General features: G+C 41.3%; 2 protein-coding genes across 6 annotated transcripts; both read left to right on the forward strand.

The window, feature by feature from the left end:
* Positions 1–268: 268 nt before the first annotated feature.
* On the forward strand, positions 269–11,494 carry GLT1 (NADH-dependent glutamate synthase 1). Of its 3 annotated transcripts, XM_011077706.3 has the most exons (22): positions 269–1,064; positions 1,153–1,272; positions 1,641–1,754; positions 1,857–2,009; positions 2,115–2,215; positions 2,302–2,398; positions 2,842–2,951; positions 3,263–3,366; positions 3,536–3,715; positions 3,790–4,133; positions 4,214–4,284; positions 4,377–4,846; positions 4,955–5,824; positions 6,058–6,212; positions 6,492–6,653; positions 6,838–8,439; positions 8,798–9,013; positions 9,097–9,365; positions 9,564–9,869; positions 9,971–10,238; positions 10,383–10,640; positions 10,783–11,494. In XM_011077706.3, the coding sequence occupies exons 1-22, from the start codon at positions 654–656 to the stop codon at positions 11,047–11,049; spliced, it is 6,648 nt and encodes a 2,215-aa protein (XP_011076008.1). In that variant the 5' UTR covers positions 269–653; the 3' UTR covers positions 11,050–11,494. The 3 variants fall into 3 exon arrangements, with proteins under 3 accessions (XP_011076008.1, XP_011076010.1, XP_020549074.1); XM_011077708.3 differs by lacking the exons at positions 269–1,064; positions 1,153–1,272; positions 1,641–1,754; positions 1,857–2,009; positions 2,115–2,215 and adding an exon at positions 2,462–2,597 and having other exon boundaries at positions 2,309–2,376; XM_020693415.2 differs by lacking the exons at positions 269–1,064; positions 1,153–1,272; positions 1,641–1,754; ... (1 more) ...; positions 2,115–2,215; positions 2,302–2,398 and adding an exon at positions 2,467–2,605.
* A 624-nt stretch (positions 11,495–12,118) lies between these two features.
* EMB2261 (Tetratricopeptide repeat (TPR)-like superfamily protein) lies at positions 12,119–16,716 on the forward strand. Of its 3 annotated transcripts, XM_011077705.3 has the most exons (5): positions 12,119–14,967; positions 15,090–15,172; positions 15,255–15,271; positions 15,771–15,996; positions 16,135–16,716. In XM_011077705.3, exon 1 carries the CDS (start codon positions 12,182–12,184, stop codon positions 14,735–14,737), a length of 2,556 nt encoding a protein of 851 aa, XP_011076007.1. In that variant the 5' UTR covers positions 12,119–12,181; the 3' UTR covers positions 14,738–14,967; positions 15,090–15,172; positions 15,255–15,271; positions 15,771–15,996; positions 16,135–16,716. The 3 variants fall into 3 exon arrangements, with proteins under 3 accessions (XP_011076007.1, XP_088736262.1, XP_011076006.1); XM_088880136.1 differs by having other exon boundaries at positions 15,090–15,271; XM_011077704.3 differs by lacking the exon at positions 15,255–15,271.
* Positions 16,717–16,738: the final 22 nt, after the last annotated feature.

Below are 16,738 nucleotides of genomic sequence, written 5' to 3' on the forward strand. Positions count from 1 at the left end.
TGACCAAATTAAATTAATCACAGAGTAAATATGATACACTTGTTATGTGATTTGTCACTTTTTCTAAATTGTATACCAATTACATGATAAATATATTGCATTTGTTATAAAATCAATTTTAAGTTGGATAGGGATTAAAATTTTCCAAAAATGAAAAAAATATGGAGCCCACGGGGTGGCAACTTGATTAAGGAGTAGATGTTATTATTATAGTGAAAGAAAGAAAGAACAGTGTGACGGGCCTCTATAAATTCACCACCTCACCACCTCGCCGAGGCTAAATCCATACACTCACAACCAGCTCACGGCGGCGTTTATTTCCTCCCCATGCTACTAGTTCTTATCAAAATCCCCTTCCCTCACATTTCGGATTCTTCGCCGTCGTGAATAATAAGGACTCTCTCTCTCTCTCTACCTACTATAGTATACTCTTCTTATTTATATTTCCACCCCCTCATTCTTCCTCCAGTTTAACCTCCTTTCCTTTTCACTCGCTTTTTCTCCTTCGTTTCCTGAAAATCCGTTGTTTTCGACAGCTTCCATCGCCTCTATTCTCACCAGATCTGATTAATTAACGCTTCTAAATTTGTGTGACTGAATTAATATTATAAGATAAGATTTCAAGCTGTTGGTTAATTCGGGATCCGGGAAAGATGTCGACGGTGTCAGGATCGGGGATTCAGAGAGGCTGCGGCGGCGGCTTGGTTAAGCCTGCAGCATGCGCACCGAGTCACCAGCTGAATGCGGTGGCGGCTTTGAGCCGAAGGGTTAGGGTCTCGCGGGAATTTACATCGAAGCAGAGGAGAGTAAACCTGGAGAATAGATTCGTTTGTGGCACGAGGCTTCGGGGTGTTGCTGCTCCGGATTTGGGTTCAGGCTCGGAGAGGTTTCATCTTTGGCAGACGGATGGACCGGGTCGGGCTCCGAAGCTACGTGTTGTTGTGAAGAATGCTCTGTCTCAGGTGCCGGAGAAGCCCCTCGGCCTTTATGATCCGTCCTTTGATAAGGACTCGTGTGGGGTCGGGTTTGTGGCGGAGCTTTCTGGAGAAAGCAGCCGTAAAACGGTATGGTAATAGCTACATGAAGAAAGGCATTAACTTTTGTGCATATACGTGTAGATGTTTGTATGTAATTCTTGTTCTGGGTGCGTAGGTTACGGATGCTGTAGAGATGTTGGTGCGCATGACGCATAGAGGCGCTTGTGGTTGTGAGACGAATACTGGGGACGGAGCTGGAATTCTCGTGGGGCTTCCTCATGATTTCTACAGAGAGGTTGGATGTTTTTTCTTCATCTTGGGTTTTAGTTACAAGCTTAGTTGTCAATTTGAAAAAAAAAAAAAAAAGAATGATTTCAGTTGAGGAGTTGGGGGAACTCAATCTTATTAGAGGTTGGGCTTGGTTATTTCTTATCTGATCTGCAGCTGCTTTCTATATTTCGGATTGATGGGTTTCCAGTTCGATTCGATTTTTGACTTGTATATACTTTGCATGAAGATCAGGTCAAACTGATTATACAGATAAACAAGTTATCTGTTTTTATTCAGCCTTGTTCCGCTTCCTATCGAAATTCCAATCAGTTAATATAATTCGAAATCAAATTCCTGAATTCTGGTGTGATGGTTTTTGGGTGTTGATATCAGGCTGCTAAAGATGCTGGCCTTGAGCTGCCCCCACCTGGAGAATATGCGGTCGGGATGTTTTTCTTGCCTACTTCAGATAGCCGGAGAGAACAAAGTAAAGTTGTATTCACAAAGGTAACTAAAGACTGATACCGTTGGTACTCTTATGACTGTTTTCACTATCTTTTATTGTTATAATGAGTTTTCTGATAAATCTTGGTCTGGATTATACTATAGGTGGCTGAATCACTTGGCCACACAGTTCTCGGGTGGCGTCTTGTCCCCACAGATAACTCAGGATTGGGCAAGTCTGCTCTGCAAACTGAGCCTATCATTGAGCAAGTTTTTCTTACTGCCACTCCCAGGTCAAAGGCTGATTTCGAACAACAGGTGCTTACTTCTAGTTCTGAAAATGATATCCTAACACGAGTTAAATAAGGTTCTGCTCCTTTTTCACTTGATGTCACCATTAATCCTTTTTTCGGATCCTTGCAGATGTACATACTACGCAGGGTTTCAATGGTAGCTATCCGAGCTGCTTTGAACCTTCAACATGGAGGAGTGAGAGACTTCTACATATGTTCTCTATCCTCGAGGTTTGTTGCAGCGCACAGCGAATATGTGGAATGTTTCAGTCACTGAGTAAATTTTGATTCGACCTTTATGTGTGGTTTTTTCACAGGACTATCGTCTACAAAGGTCAGTTAAAGCCCGACCAGTTGAAGGAATACTACTATGCTGATCTTGGCAATGAAAGGTTTACGAGCTACATGGCCCTGGTAAATATTTTATCCATTCTCTGTTTTATTTCTATGCTGACTTCATACTTCAACAACGAACAGCATGGGACCAACCGATTAACTGAAGCGATGCAAGGTTGAGGAATGACTTCTGAGGCATTGACGTATGAATGATCTCTTAAGTTCTTCCACACCCTTGATCACTATTTGATTTTGGATGCCGGATTGGATTCTTTGGGTGAGTTGGTAAGGAACCTCATTATGAAGTAAATAATGTTTGCAGAAACTTGGTGTGGTTCTGCTATGATCCACCTTTTAAGATAAAACCTTTCTTATGGTGAAAGGAGTTTGTGTTCGGTCAAGTATTATAGTGTTCCATGCCGTATGAAAATTGGAAGTGCCATCAACATCGAGTTCTATTACTCCATCACTTGATTGAATCAGAATTTGTAATTATCTTATGCTCTGGATTTTTGTTTCAGGTACATTCTAGATTCTCAACGAACACATTTCCTAGTTGGGATCGAGCGCAGCCCATGCGTGTCCTTGGGCACAATGGAGAGATTAACACACTTAGAGGCAACGTGAATTGGTGGGTCTTTTGTTTTTCTTCTAGGTGCTCCGCCTTATCACTTCGGAGATAGCTCTTGCATTCGAAAACATGGTTTTAGCGTTAATTTTTCAGTTCGAATCTATTTGGTCATTCTTTTTATATTCTGCGATTGCCTTCTGATTGTTATTCTCAGCTAAACTGGTATATATACACATTGGATGTAACATGTATTGGTGCCTGACTGCCTGATACAGGGTGGACTGGATATTGTTATTTCAAAACTCTGTTTTTGTGTTTTCAGTCATTGTCATAAGCAGAAAACCCATCGAGAACTGTTGCTTTATGTGTAGGATGAGGGCTCGTGAAGGTCTCCTAAAATGCAAGGAGCTTGGCCTGTCAAAAACAGAGATGAAGAAGCTTCTGCCGATTGTAGATGCCAGCTCATCAGATTCAGGTTGTAAAATTGCCAAACTTTTATTTCATTAGCTTGCACATGCATGAGCATGGTGCATCAACTATAAAGCACAGTTCGCTCAAGAATCAACAGCATTACTTCACTTCTTATGATTAGTCTATCGTTGCTCTTTGATATTTATCTGATTTTCCTGAGATCTTTCTGTTAGGTGCATTTGATGGGGTACTTGAGCTTTTGGTTCGAGCTGGTAGAAGTCTTCCTGAAGCTGTTATGATGATGATTCCAGAAGCCTGGCAAAATGACAAGAATATGGATCCTAACCGGAAGGCTCTATATGAATATTTCTCAGCTCTAATGGAACCATGGGATGGCCCTGCTCTTATATCATGTATGTCCTGTTAGAAGATAATAGCTTCTTGTAATTGTGGTATTTGCTTGATTCTTACATGGAATACTTTGCAGTTACTGATGGAAGGTATCTTGGAGCTACATTGGATCGAAATGGGCTGCGTCCAGGTCGCTTTTACATAACACACAGTGGCAGAGTTATCATGGCAAGTGAAGTTGGAGTTGTCGATATTCCCCCAGAAGATGTATCCAGAAAAGGAAGACTTAATCCTGGTATGATGCTGCTAGTGGACTTTGAGAAGCATATTGTTGTAGACGATGAAGCCTTGAAGCAACAATACTCGCTTGCTAGACCTTATGGAGAGTGGCTGAAAAGGCAAAAGTTTCAGTTGAAAGACATAGTTGAATCTGTTCAGGAATCTGACAGGAGTCCTCCTCCCGTAGCTGGTGTTTTACCGGTTAGTGTACTTCTAATCTCTTTACTGATTTTTTCTTCCCCCCACTTTCACAAGCTAATGTGGGTCAGTCACATTTTTAGGCATCTCCTGAGGATGAAAACATGGAAAGCATGGGAATTCATGGTTTGTTGTCACCATTAAAGGCCTTTGGGTATGTCATTCCTCTACTTTTTTTTTCATGGTTGATACATCTGTTGCTATCCCATTACTCATCAGGTCACTTAATGGTCTACTTTTGTGTAGTTATACTGTTGAATCCCTGGAGATGCTGTTATTACCTATGGCTAAAGATGGCATTGAGGCCCTTGGTTCGATGGGGAATGATGCTCCATTGGCAGTGATGTCTAACAGGGAGAAACTTACGTTTGAATATTTCAAGCAGATGTTTGCTCAGGTCACAAACCCTCCGATTGATCCTATTCGGGAGAAGATTGTTACCTCAATGGAGTGCATGATTGGTCCAGAAGGTGATCTTACAGAGACCACAGAAGAGCAATGTCATCGCTTGTCACTGAAAGGTCCTCTGCTATCCATTGAGGAAATGGAAGCAATGAAAAAGATGAACTACAGAGGCTGGAGAAGCAAAGTTCTTGACATTACATACTCCAAGGGACGTGGTAGGAAAGGCTTGGAAGAGACTTTAGACAGAATATGTAATGAAGCGCATAATGCAATCAAGGAGGGTTATACAACACTAGTGCTTTCTGACAGAGGTAACATGTCCTGCATCTTGGGAAAGATGATTAGAAGGTTGTCTTTTCTTGTATTAATATAATGTTGTTTATTGAATTTAATGATCATCTTTCCTTTGATTCATGTAGCTTTCTCATCTAAGCGTGTCGCTGTCAGCTCCCTCTTGGCAATTGGTGCTGTACATCATCATCTAGTAAAGAAGCTTGAGCGAACCCGTGTTGCACTGATTGTCGAATCTGCTGAGCCCCGTGAAGTGCACCATTTTTGTACACTTGTAGGCTTTGGTGCTGATGCAATCTGCCCTTATTTGGCTATAGAAGCCATTTGGAGATTACAGGTTGATGGAAAAATTCCTCCCAAAGCAACTGGTGAATTCCACACCAAGGAGGAGCTTGTAAAGAAATACTTTAAAGCTAGCAACTATGGCATGATGAAGGTCCTTGCCAAAATGGGTATATCAACTTTGGCCTCATATAAGGGTGCTCAGATCTTTGAGGCAGTGGGCCTCTCGTCGGAGGTAATGGAACGATGCTTCTCAGGAACCCCAAGCAGAGTGGAGGGTGCCACTTTTGAAGCACTTGCACATGATGCACTTCAGTTGCATGAGCTAGCTTTTCCAACACGTGCAACACCACCTGGCAGTGCTGAGGCTGTAGCACTTCCTAATCCAGGAGAATATCACTGGAGGAAAGGTGGTGAAATTCACCTAAATGACCCCCTTGCTATTGCAAAGTTGCAAGAAGCTGCCCGATCCAACAGTGTTGCTGCCTACAAAGAATACTCTAAACGAGTCCAGGAACTGAACAAGTCCTGTAATTTGAGGGGTCTTCTGAAATTTAAAGAGGCTGAAGTAAAGGTTCCTCTGGAAGAGGTTGAACCCGCGAGTGAGATTGTAAAACGTTTTTGTACTGGAGCAATGAGCTATGGATCAATATCATTGGAGGCACATACTACACTTGCAATTGCAATGAACAAGATTGGTGGAAAGTCAAATACTGGTACACTGCCAATGTTTTTTCTTCTGATGTGTGTCTTTGATAAAAATCTCTTTTTGTTTGCCGAGCAAGTTTTTTCTATCATTGCTTGTGGTTTACAGAAAACGGTGAAAATGGAAGCATATTTCTCAGTTAGCTTTATACAAACTTGTCTTGCTTACATGGCATATTCATTTTTTAATTTCGATTACGTAAACTTCTCTTTGTTGTTTTAAATTTTTAAACTTCATGTATAGGTGAGGGAGGTGAACAACCTTCTCGCATGGAACCTCTTCCAGATGGTTCAAGAAATCCAAAGAGGAGTTCTATTAAGCAGGTCGCCAGTGGAAGATTTGGAGTTTCTAGTTATTACCTTACAAACGCGGATGAGTTACAGATAAAAATGGCTCAGGTATATTGTTTGTGTCACCCTTGTATTTTTAATGATGGTATTTCATGGTCTGTGCTGTTCACACCGTTTGTATTATCTCTTGCACTCTGGTTGGAACAAAGGTTCCTTTTCTTTATGAATTTACGTTCATGGACAGATGTTGCTGTATCAGCAAAGCACCTTATGGTGTCTTTGCATCATTAAATGACCTGAATTTGCCATTTGGTGAGAATGTTTACTTCACACGCTTTTTATGTGAATTCTTATTGTGTTGCTAATTTTGGGTGTTTCATGCTGCAGGGAGCAAAACCTGGTGAAGGGGGTGAACTTCCGGGGCATAAGGTCATTGGTGACATTGCTGTGACCAGGAATTCAACAGCTGGGGTAGGACTCATCAGTCCTCCTCCTCATCATGACATCTATTCGATTGAAGATCTTGCACAATTGATTCATGACCTTAAGGTGGTTCTTGATGCTTTAACCATATTATTCTCCAAAATGATCATTTAATTCATATAAGGTCCTTAAGAACTTCTTTTTATGAGTGTTTTCCGTGATTATCAAACTTGTAGTTTGGTTGTGTCTATTTTTTTCCCCTCAGTTATACATGTTTTTCATACTTTTCTTTGCTGACACATTTGTGTAGAATGCAAATCCCGGTGCTCGTATAAGCGTTAAGTTGGTTTCTGAAGCTGGTGTTGGAGTGATTGCCAGTGGGGTTGTTAAGGGTCATGCTGATCATGTCTTGATCTCTGGTCATGATGGAGGCACGGGAGCTGCAAGATGGACTGGAATCAAAAGTGCTGGTCTTCCATGGGAGCTTGGTCTTGCAGAGACCCACCAAACATTAGTTGCTAATGATCTTCGTGGTCGAACTGTTCTGCAAACAGATGGCCAACTAAAAACTGGAAGAGATGTGGCTATTGCAGCTCTTCTTGGTGCAGAGGAGTTTGGATTTAGCACTGCCCCTCTGATAACATTGGGCTGCATCATGATGCGGAAGTGCCATAAAAACACTTGCCCTGTTGGTATTGCCACTCAAGATCCAGTTCTTAGGGAAAAGTTTGCTGGTGAACCAGAACATGTCATCAACTTCTTCTTCATGTTGGCAGAAGAGGTAAGGGAGATCATGTCTCAGCTTGGATTCCGAACACTCAATGAAATGGTGGGCCGTTCTGACATGCTTGAACTCGATAAAGATCTGGTCAAGAACAATGAGAAGCTTAAGAACATTGATTTGTCTTTGTTACTTCGACCAGCTGCTGATATCAGACCAGATGCTGCTCAGTATTGTGTGCAAAAACAGGATCATGGGTTGGACATGGCTTTGGATAACAAACTTATATCTTTAGCCAAGCCTGCCTTGGACAGAAGTCTACCTGTGTATATCGAGTCACCCATTTGCAATGTAAACCGAGCAGTTGGAACCATGCTAAGCCACGAAGTGACGAAGCGCTACCATTTGGCGGGACTTCCTTCGGATACAATTCATATCAAACTAAATGGAAGTGCGGGCCAGAGCCTTGGAGCTTTTCTGTGTCCTGGCATCACACTGGAGCTTGAAGGTGACAGCAATGATTATGTTGGGAAAGGCTTGTCAGGTGGGAGAATTATTGTTTATCCTCCTCAAGGAAGCAAATTTGATCCGAAGGAGAACATTGTCATTGGAAATGTAGCGCTTTATGGGGCCACAACTGGAGAGGCTTATTTTAATGGGATGGCGGCAGAAAGATTCGCCGTTCGCAATTCTGGGGCTAAAGCAGTAGTGGAAGGTGTGGGTGACCATGGGTGTGAGTACATGACTGGTGGAACTGTTGTAGTGCTGGGCAAGACTGGAAGAAACTTTGCTGCTGGCATGAGCGGGGGGATTGCATACGTTCTCGATATTGATTCTGCTTTCCGATCCCGATGCAATCTGGAGTTGGTAGATCTTGATCCTGTTGAGGATGATGATGATATTCTGACTCTTAGAATGATGATACAACAGCATCAGCGCCACACAGGCAGCCAGTTAGCTAAGGATGTGCTTGCTGAATTTGACTCTCTCTTACCTAAATTTATCAAGGTCTTCCCTCGTGACTATAAACGCATTCTTGCAAGTAAGAAAGCAGAGGAAATTTCAAAAGTGGCCGCTGAAAATGCTGCCAAGGAAGATGAGGTGCAAGAAGAGGCAGAGTTGATGGAGAAAGATGCTTTTGAAGAGCTTAAGAAGCTTGCAGCTACATCTGCCAATGCAAAACCCAGTCAGGTAATTCTTTTCTGTAATTCATCTGCAACGTAAGCCCTGATAAAATCACTTGTCCTAAATTTTAGGACGAGAAGGGTGCATAGACTTTGTTTCGTAAGCAACATGACATCCTCTTTTGGATGTTTACTGGTGCATTGAATAATTAGTAATTTACTGAATGTCTCTTTATGTGCTTAAACTTATTTTATCTGGGAGAATGTCTCTCTAATAACTTATAGGTATTCATTGCTAAGGCGATTCAGGAGAGTGATGTTTTGTCTTCTATTCTTTCTATTTTGGTTGTTGATTCTATGTGAATCTATTGATCAAAAGCAGCTTGTTGGGTCCATCAGTTTCTAAAGAGTTTCTGAATGGATAGGTTGAACAACAAAAATCATTGAAGAGACCAACACGGGTGCCTGATGCTATCAAGCATCGGGGTTTTGTTGCTTATGAGCGAGAGGGGATTTCATATAGGGATCCAAATGTTCGAGTGAATGACTGGAATGAAGTCATGGAAGAGTTAAAGCCTGGACCATTGTTGAAAACTCAATCTGCTCGCTGTATGGATTGTGGTACTCCCTTTTGCCATCAGGTAAGAAAGTTAGTGGTATTTGTCCACTTTAATTGGATTATTTTTCTTAAACAGTACTGACCTCATGTAAATGGAACTTGCAGGAGAACTCTGGATGCCCTCTTGGGAATAAGATACCTGAATTTAATGAATTGGTGTACCAAAATAGATGGCGTGAAGCATTAGACAGGCTTCTGGAGACCAACAACTTCCCAGAGTTCACAGGTCGTGTATGCCCTGCACCTTGTGAAGGGTCTTGTGTACTTGGTATCATAGAAAATCCTGTTTCTATCAAAAGTATAGAGTGTTCCATCATAGATAAAGCTTTTGAGGAGGGATGGATGGTGCCACGACCTCCTTTGAAGAGAACTGGGTATGTTTTTTCTATGCATTCCATCATATTACATTGTCTGTTGCTTTTATATAGATTGATTTATTTCTTTCCTCCTGAAGCAATACTTTATCTCTGCCTTCAGTTTTTTGGCCTGGTTGTATATATATGTGTGTGTGTGTGTCTGAGCTGCTATGCTCATCTGTGGAAAATAAGGTGTCAATTACCTCATTATTTCAGAAAAAGAGTTGCTATTGTTGGAAGCGGGCCTTCTGGTTTAGCTGCTGCTGATCAGTTAAATAAGATGGGTCACTCTGTGACGGTATTCGAGCGTGCTGACAGAATTGGTGGTCTAATGATGTATGGAGTGCCGAACATGAAGGCTGACAAAATAGATATAGTCCAGAGACGGGTTGACCTCATGGAAAAGGAAGGTGTCAACTTTGTCGTTAATGCTAATGTTGGAAAAGACCCTTCATACTCCCTAGATCGGCTTCGTGAGGAGCATGATGCCATTGTTTTGGCTGTAGGAGCCACAAAACCAAGGTTTGCTATAATGACTTGCGCAATTCTTAATTGACTTTTGAGTTTGAACGTTGTCACACGCAAAGATGAGATTAACTGATGAACTCTGACTAATCTGGCAGGGACCTTCCTGTTCCTGGACGAGACCTTTCTGGTGTGCATTTTGCAATGGAGTTTCTTCATGCAAACACAAAAAGCTTACTAGATAGCAAACTTCAGGACGGAAACTATATCTCTGCTAAGGGCAAGAAAGTGGTGGTGATTGGTGGAGGTGATACTGGCACAGACTGTATTGGGACATCTATTAGACATGGATGCAGTAGTGTTGTAAATCTAGAGCTTCTCCCCGAGCCACCACGTACCAGGGCTCCAGGCAACCCTTGGCCTCAGGTTTAACAAGTTCCTCCTAGTCTGGCTATTCTGGCGAATAGGCTTTATACAGTCCAGTCTCTTCTTTTTTCCCTCTTCTTTGCCATTTCCTCATTTTATTTCCTGAACAACAAAGTGAACTTCCAATTTCTACAATGTTGGCAGTGGCCCCGCGTATTCCGCGTAGATTATGGACATCAGGAAGCTGCTACCAAGTTCGGTAGAGATCCGAGGTCGTACCAAGTGTTGACAAAACGCTTTATAGGAGATGAGAATGGAGTGGTGAAAGGACTTGAGGTCGTGCACGTCAACTGGGAGAAGGATGCAAGTGGAAGATTTCAATTTAAGGAAGTCGAAGGTTCAGAGGAGATTATTGGAGCCGATTTGGTGTTGCTGGCCATGGGATTCCTTGGCCCTGAAGAGGTTAGTAACCGATAAAAGTATGGCTTTCTTTTTTTCCATTCCCTTCATTAATCTAGTGCTGTGGGGCACGAGAAAAACCACAGGATGGTTTGTTGTTGGGTTTCAACCAACGTGAATTATTAACATTTCCCTTCCCTTTCAGACGCTTGCTGAGAAACTGGGATTGGAACGAGACAACCGATCAAACTTTAAAGCCGAATATGGCCGCTTCTCAACCAATGTCGAAGGGGTCTTTGCAGCTGGGGACTGCCGACGTGGACAATCTCTAGTGGTGTGGGCAATCTCTGAAGGCAGACAAGCAGCTGCCCAAGTTGATAAATATCTCAGTGATGCCACTGTTGCTAGCGAAGGAGATGAAGAATTTGTAAAGAGGCAACAAGACAGCAACAGACAAAGGGTAATGACATAGTTGTCTTCGGCTTCTTGGTGGTACCTACAAGGTTCGAAACTGGGAACCTCAATTATCCCGTTCAAATGCTCTTTCCTGGAACAATCACCTTCAGACGACGAAGATCATAAGGTGCATGCCTGAGAAGCAACAGGAGGCTGGTAGAATCGGCAATGGTGTTTATCAGGGTGGACCTTAGGATTTAGTATTATGGTAGTTTGTCTCTTTGTTTATAAGTTGTAGCATGATTGTTCGTTTTAAGTGCTGGCGCGGATTGCCAGGTTTAAGGGAATAAATAATAAATGTACAGGTTGTCTGTCTGTTAAATACATGGGGGGGATTTTAGTTTTGCCAAATTACTTTATTCACTTGTGGTTTTTCCAGTCCCATTGAACTGTTATTGCATTATTTTCTGGAATGGTTGTTCGTACCATTGTTCTTAACCATGATGATGATGATTTTGTAATACTCTCTTCGTTAACACTTGTTCCTGCATGAAAGGCTTTAAAATTGGATTTGTTAGATTTGTACGTTTTGTCTGATCGTCAATCAGATGGGCTTGTGATAATTGGCTTATTAGAAATTTTAACTGATTGCTTTATGTCACTAAAATGGGAGTATTTAAATCTGGCCAGCAATGTTAGGTAATATCAAGTAGTGTGGATTTGTAATGGTAAATGGGGATTAGTGCAAATATTCAGCTTACTCTCTATTAGTAATCAAGGGCTTGAATGTAAAAATATTACTTGATATAGCTTTATTTTATTTAATCATTGTGATTAATTTAAAATGAGTAGGGGCCCTAATAAAGTAACCCTTTCCTAATCCCTTTCAAGAACTCAAGACATTAGCGTCATTTTGAATTGTGTGGTTCTGGAAGAAAAATGAACTTCATCAATATTTGTTTAAATCTAATAAATAGATAACTACATCAATTAAAATTTATCGAATTTATTGATATTATAAAAATTTATATTTATTTTTAATTAATTTATTACTAATTTAAATAAATATTAATTGAGCAAACCACCGTTATAAAATATGTATCTGCATTATCATGTTAAAGGATAAATTGGTAATCATAAACTATGACATGCAGACAATAACAAAAATTGAGAAAAGGGTTTGATTTTAGAGAGAGAATTATGAAAAGATGATAAGCCTTTCTCTCCCTTCCCCCACCTCCCCTTCACTCAAAGTTAATCGCCACAATGTCACCTCCCTCCGACCTCCCCGAAGCATCACCTTCCAAACACTCAAAGACCGTCTCATCCGCCAAGCAGATGCCGGCCGCGTTCAGGAAGCAATCTCTATTCTTGATCTCATGTCCCGCACTAATCTCACCCCAGACCTCACCACCTACTCCGTGCTCCTCAAGTCCTGCATCCGTACCCGGAACTTCGAACTGGGTCAACTTGTCCACTCCAAGCTTACCGCCTCGAGGCTCGGGCTTGATGCTATTGTGCTCAATTCGCTCATTAGTTTGTACTGGAAATGCGGCGACTGGAGAAAAGCGGAAGAGATATTTAGTTCTATGGGTGAAATGAGGGACTTGGTTTCGTGGAGTGCGATGATTTCGTGTTACGCGCATAATGGTTTGAATATGGAAGCAATATTTCTGTTTTGCGAGATGCTGGAGTTTGGGGAGTGGCCGAATGAATTTTGCTTCTCCGCCGCAATTCGGGCGTGTTCAAGTCGAGAATATGCGAGGATTGGGTTGGTGATCTTTGGATATTTGATGAAGACTGGATTCTTTGAGTCTGATGTGTGCGTTGGGTGCGCATTGATTGATTTGTTCGTAAAGGGGTTTGGTGATTTGGAGTCAGCAAACAAAGTGTTCGACAAAATGCCCGATAAGAACGCTGTTTCTTGGACTTTGATGATTACGAGGCTTGCTCAAATGGGGTCTCCAAGAGATGCGATTGGCTTGTTTATGGATATGGTTGTTTCGGGGTTTGTTCCTGATCGGTTTACATTTAGTAGTGGTTTATCGGCTTGTTCCGAACTGGGAGCACTACGTATTGGACGGCAGTTGCATGGTTGGGTTGTCAAGAATGGTTTATCTTTGGATGTCTGTGTGGGATGTAGTTTGGTGGATATGTATGCGAAATCTACAGTGGATGGATCCATTGATGACTCTAGAAAAGTTTTTGATAGAATTCCGGAGCATAATGTCATGTCATGGACTGCGATTATCACTGGATATGTGCAAAATGGGGGGCGTGATGACGAAGCTATTGCATTGTATTGTAGGATGATAACAGAGGGTAGAGTTAAACCAAATCATTTTACATTTGCTGGTTTGTTGAAGGCATGCGGGAATCTATTTAATCCGGCATTGGGTGAACAAGTATATGGACATGCATTGAAATTGGGTCTTGCAACAGTCAATTGTGTTGGTAATTCTCTAATTAGCATGTATGCCAAGAGTGATAGGATGGAAGATGCACAGAAAGCCTTTGAATTCTTATTTGATAAGAATTTGGTTTCTTATAATGCATTAGTCAATGGTTACACCAGAAATTTGGATGCTGATGAGGCTTTTCAAATATTTAATCAAATTGAAAATTTTAGTGTTGGTCTTGATGCTTTTACATTTGCTAGTCTCCTGAGTGGAGCTGCGAGTACTGGAGCAGTTGGGAGAGGAGAGCAAATACATGCTCGCTTACTGAAAGTAGGATTTGAGTCTAACCTTTGTGTTTGCAATGCTTTGATCTCCATGTACACTAGGTGCGGTAACATAGAAGCTGGATATCAAGTTTTCAGCGAAATGGAAGATCGAAATGTAATATCATGGACATCTATCATCACAGGTTTTGCTAAACACGGATTTGCTAAAAGAGCTTTGGAATTATTCCAGCAAATGCTCGATTGTGGTATAGAACCCAATGAGGTTACTTATATTGCTGTATTGTCAGCTTGTAGTCATGCAGGCCTAATTGATGAGGGATGGAGGCATTTTGACATGATGTACAAAGAGCACGGGATAAGACCAAGAATGGAACACTATGCATGCATGGTCGATATATTAGGAAGAGCAGGATTTTTGGACAAAGCCGTAGAGTTCATTAATTCAATGCCTTTTATTGCTAATGCTCTAGTCTGGCGCACGTTGCTAGGTGCCTGTCGTGTTCATGGTAATATGAAACTTGGTAAACATGTTGCTGAGATGATCCTTCAACAGGATCCAAATGATCCAGCAGCACATGTCTTACTATCAAACTTGTATGCTTCTATGAGCCAGTGGGAAGATGCAGCGAGAATTAGAAAAGGCATGAAAGATAGGAATTTGGTGAAGGAAGCAGGTTGTAGCTGGATAGAAATTGCAAACAAGGTGCATAAGTTTTATGTAGGGGATACCAAACACCCCGAGGCTAGGGAGATATATGAAGAATTAGATCATTTGGCAATCAAAATAAAAGAGATGGGCTATGTCCCAGACACGAATTTTGTACTGCATGAAGTGGAGGAGGAGCAGAAGGAACAATATTTGTTTCAGCATAGTGAGAAAATAGCTTTGGCATACGGTCTTATAAGCACATCAAAGCCAAAACCAATCAGAATTTTTAAAAATCTTCGAGTATGTGGAGATTGTCATGCTGCAATGAAGTACATATCAGTGGCAACTGGGAGGGAGATAGTGTTGAGGGACTCAAATAGGTTTCACCACATCAAGGATGGGAAATGCACGTGCAATGATTATTGGTGAATGATCTAATTTCAACTGCAACGAGTGAAGGCACAAGTTTCCCTATGGTTTATGCACTTTGTCGTTGCCCTATATAGGTGGCTGAATCACTTGGCCACATAGTTCTTGGGTGGCGTCTTGTCCCCACAGATAACTCAGGATTGGGCAAGTTTGCGCTGCAGCCCAAGCCTGTGATTGAGCAAGTTTTTCTTACTGCCACTCCCAGGTCAAAGGCTGATTTTGAACAACAGGTGCTTACTTTTAGTTGTGAAAATGATATCCTAAGACGAATTAAATAAGGTTCTGCTCCTTTTTCGCTTTTTGTCACCAGTAATCCTTTTTACGTGTCATTGCATATGTACATACTATGCAGGTTTCAATGGTAGCTATTCGAGCTGCTTTGAACCTTCAACATGGAGGAGCGAGAGACTTCTGCATATGTTCTCTATCCTCGAGGTTTGTTCTTGCGCCCAACGAATGTGGAATGTTTTAGTCATCGAGGAAATTTTAGTTCGACCTTTGTGTGGTTTTTAAACAGGACTGTCGTCTACAAAGGTCAGTTAAAAGCCATTGATGTATGAATGATCTCTTAAGTTCTTCCACACCCTTGATCACCATTTGATTTTAGATGCCAGATTGGATTCTTTCAGTGAGTTAGTAAGGAACCTCATTATGAAGTAAATAATGTTTGCAGAAACTTGGTTGGTTCTGCCATGATACACTTTTTAAGATAAAACCTTTCTTATGGTGGAAAGGAGTTTGTGTTCGGTCAAGCAGCATAGTGTTCCGTGCTGTCTGAAAATTGGAAGTGCCATCAACACAGATTTTGTTGCAAAAAGAGTTTTATTACTTCATCACTTGATTGAAATAGAATTTGTGATTAATGGAGAAATTAACACACTTAGAGGCAATGTGAATTGGTGGGTCTTGTTTTTCTTCTATGTGCTCCTCATTATCACTTCGGAGATAGTTCCTGCATTTGAAAGCATGGTTTTAACATAAATTTTTTAGTTGGAATCTATTTGAAAGCATTGTTTTAACGTTAATTTTTCAGTTGGAAAGCTGCTGCCAAGTTCGGTAAAGATCCGAGGTCGTACCAAGTGTTGACAAAACGCTTTATAGGATATGAGAACGGAGTGGTGAAAGGACCTGAGGTTATGAGCATCAATTGGGAGAAGGATGCAAGTGGAAGATTTCAATTTAAGGAAGTTGATGGTTTAGAGGAGATTATTGAAGCTGATCTGGTGTTGCTGGCCATGGGATTCCTTGGCCTTGAAGAGGTTAGTAACTGATAAAAGTATAATTTCCCTTTTTCCATTCCCTTCATTAATCTAGAGCTGTGGGGCACGAGAAAAACCACAGGACAGTTTGTTGGGTTTCTACCAACTTGAATTATTAACATTTCCCTTCCCTTTCAGACGCTTGCTGACAAACTGGGATTGGAACGAGACAACTGATCAAACTTCAAAGCTGAATATGGCCGCTTCTCAACCAATGTCGAAGGGGTCTTTGCAGCTGAGGATTGTCGAATATGGACAATCTCAACCAATTGAAGGCAGACAAGCAGCTATCCAAGTTGACAAATATCTCAGTGATGCGGAAGGAGATGAAGAATTTGTAAAGAGGCAACAAGACAGCAATAGACAAGTAATGACATAGTTGCCTTCGGGTTCTCTTCGGTCCCTACAGGGTTCGAACTAGGAACCTCAATTCTCTTGTTCAAAGGCTCTTTTCTGGAACAATCTCATTCGGACAACGAAGATTGTAAGCTGCATGCCTAAGAAACAATAGGAGGCTGGTAGAATCAATAATGGGGTTTATCAGGGTGGACCTTAGGGTTTATTATTATGGTAGTTTGTGTCTCTCTGTGTAAGTTGTTAATCTTTAGTGTAATGTTTGCTATTGGATTCAAGAATTTGGATGGTGGAATTTTAAATTTATTGCACCTATTTGTATAATTTCGTGCCCCAAGAATTTGAATATCTTTGACATTGATTTTACATTTTCTTCTCAAATTAGTTC

The sequence above is a fragment of the Sesamum indicum genome, linkage group LG4 (genome assembly GCF_026168435.1).
Source record: "Sesamum indicum cultivar Baizhima isolate 11 linkage group LG4, ASM2616843v1, whole genome shotgun sequence".
In the NCBI taxonomy this organism is placed as follows: Eukaryota; Viridiplantae; Streptophyta; class Magnoliopsida; order Lamiales; family Pedaliaceae; genus Sesamum; species Sesamum indicum.